This window comes from Prosopis cineraria, unplaced genomic scaffold (genome assembly GCF_029017545.1).
Source record: "Prosopis cineraria cultivar Desert tree isolate PC_DT_omini unplaced genomic scaffold, ASM2901754v1 PC3, whole genome shotgun sequence".
NCBI classification, from domain to species: Eukaryota; Viridiplantae; Streptophyta; class Magnoliopsida; order Fabales; family Fabaceae; genus Prosopis; species Prosopis cineraria.
The window spans coordinates 39,931,101-39,933,764 of NW_026555334.1; the positions used below are offsets into that span (position 1 = coordinate 39,931,101).

Here is a 2,664-nt window from a genome sequence, read left to right on the forward strand (position 1 = left end):
ATCCTTTTCTTGACTGGGCAACGCCCCCCGACACCCATTAAAGTAGTGCCCTCCCATTCCAAGTTTCAAGCCATGCCTCGTCGATCCTCTCCTTCTCCCTCCTCTCTCCGTGTTTTAACACATTATTTGACCCCTCCCTTCTCTAGTTATCTCCACCTGCCATCACGGCTTCCTCTGCAGTACTCTCTTCATAGATGCTTCTATTCACGTCATTAGCTACCCTTCTTTAATATCTAATAACTAATTAAGTTCGCTGCTATATCTTCACATCCAAGACTTCCGACAGTAATTGGCACCGACGTTTTTAAAGGACTGCCTAGCTTCTCAATAAATATCAAAATCAATCACATGTACTCTTGCAGTGGGTGCGCCTATGTCTGCCTGATTAACTTTGCTCAAGATCATGATTGAGTTTTGCACACCTTCTAATGCATGGAAGGTTTCACCCAAAATGATGATCGCAAAAATATTTCTGACAAGTCTTGTTCTTGATTATGCAACTTGAATTATCAATGATTACCGACATGTGTCTGTCCCTGTCTCGGTCTATTCTAGAAATTACGTGGCCATCTCACATATAATGCTACACGATAAGTGAATAACTCAACTACTATGTATGTTTTTTTTTTTTAAAAAAAAAGAAAATAGACAAGATCAATTTTTTAAATATAGAAACAGAGCAACACACACAGACATACAGTCACAAGCCAAAAATACGAAGATAAACTGGGAAGTTGAACTTGCGTTGCGATGAGCAAAACGAAGGGCAGTAAAATACGAACTTTTCCACAAAAGCAATTGTATTGATGATAATAAATATCGCCCGTTCTTATGATTAGCTCGCAATTAAGAACTGTGGGCTTCACCCCATACAAGTCACATGAATACTACTCTCTTCATTCATTTAAAGGTGTAAAATATTTTTTAAAAAATTAAATATTTAAAAATATAAAATATTTTTAATTTTTTAAAATATAATTATTATTTTTTTTAAGTGTCTCTATTGATAATAAATTTTTATTTATTATAAAATATTTAATAAAAATAAATATAAAAATATAAGATTAATTTAAAAATAAATAATAATTTATAAAAGGTAAAATTTAATTAAAAATATTTTATATTCTTTTAACAGAGAGTATAATATATGATGCGTTTGGAGCATTATCTCATCAGACGCGTTGTCAATACACGGATTGATTTCTTTATATAAACACCAAAACACACACAAATCCTTTCACTATACACGCCGACCTCACAGTGTATCTTCTAGCTCATTCTCTGCCTTCCCCTCTCTCACACTTCGCCTCATAAACATCCAGCTCCTTTGGCCACCGGTGTACGATCGATGTCGGTGAAAGAGTGTGAGCACCACAAGGGGTGTCGCCGGAAAATATTCCGAAGAATCTTTGCGGGGATCCTTATATTCCTGCTGATAGTTCTGCTGACGATTCTAATAATCTGGGCCGTCCTGAAGCCTTCCAAACCATCCTTCACCCTCCAGGACGTGACCGTGTATGCCTTCAATGCCACCGTACCCAACTTCCTGACCACGAGTTTCCAAGTGACCCTGTTGTCCCGCAACCCCAACGGAAGGATCGGAATCTACTACGATCGTCTCGACACCTACGTCGACTATCGCAACCAGCAAGTCACGTATCGCACGGCCATCCCTCCCTCGTACCAGGGTCACAAGGAGGTCGACGTCTGGTCACCCTTCGTCTACGGGAACAACGTACCCGTGGCTCCTTACAACTTCGTCGGTCTGAGTCAGGACCAGTCCTCCGGCAACATTCTGGTGACAATCAAGATCGACGGACGGGTCAGATGGAAAGTCGGGACCTTCGTTTCCGGCCGATACCATATCTACATCAGGTGCCCCGCTTACATCAACTGGGGATCCCAGAGCTCTGCCTCCGCCGTCAAGTATCAGTTGGTCCAGCGATGCTCTGTTAGCGTCTGAAGTCGGACGGTCACCGATCGCCGTTAGTTAACGTGCTCTTTTTTTCTTTTCTTTTCTTTTTTCCTCTCAAATATATTTGTACACTTGTTATCTCAGCATACCAGTAGTGGACCGCAAATAATCAAAGCCTCGGAAAGGTGCGCACTTTGCAATGGGAAATTAATTTTGTTGGCAGGCCGAAAGCATGTAAATTATAAATTAGTGACGAACCGATTGTTGTTAAAACATATATATAATGTTTGATTAGGTTGGGCGGACACACACGGGCGTACACGGTACACATAACGAAGGATGTGGTGTCATTCTTTCTCTTGTTCTTGGATCTCATTTGGTTAATCAGATGTTTTGAAGCATATGCATTTATATGATGTACAATGTTCCGCAAATTATTATTATTATTATTATTAAATGTACGATGCAAGTAATTATATATCCGGAAAGTAATGGTGGAAGGGAATGAGAGGAGTGAAACGGAGACGTGGGGTACTGTGAGTAATGAAGCTTAAAGTTGAATTTAATAATGTTGGGAGGATGGAGGAGGGGATTTTTTTTGTAGCCACCTCGCCTTCGTAACTAAATTACGATTCCAGAGATCAGTAATAGAGGGGCCGATGAAGATGGAGCTTATCTTCATCCGCAGTTCAATCAAAGGGTGACCAATGACGGTGCAACACGTATGCTGCTATCTCATCTAGAAAGGG

General features: G+C 40.3%; 1 protein-coding gene across 1 annotated transcript; it reads left to right on the forward strand.

Annotated features, from left to right (window-relative positions):
* The first annotated feature begins 1,230 nt into the window (after positions 1-1,230).
* Positions 1,231-2,331, forward strand: LOC129305075 (NDR1/HIN1-like protein 1). Its single transcript, XM_054944991.1, has one exon. The coding sequence runs from the start codon at positions 1,349-1,351 to the stop codon at positions 1,961-1,963; it is 615 nt and encodes a 204-aa protein (XP_054800966.1). The 5' UTR covers positions 1,231-1,348; the 3' UTR covers positions 1,964-2,331.
* The last annotated feature ends 333 nt before the right edge of the window (positions 2,332-2,664 follow it).

What these genes read in the sequence shown, in the direction of transcription:
- LOC129305075 (XM_054944991.1), top strand. Translation starts at nt 1,349, where the DNA reads ATGTCGGTGAAAGAGTGTGAGCACCACAAGGGGTGTCGCCGGAAAATA.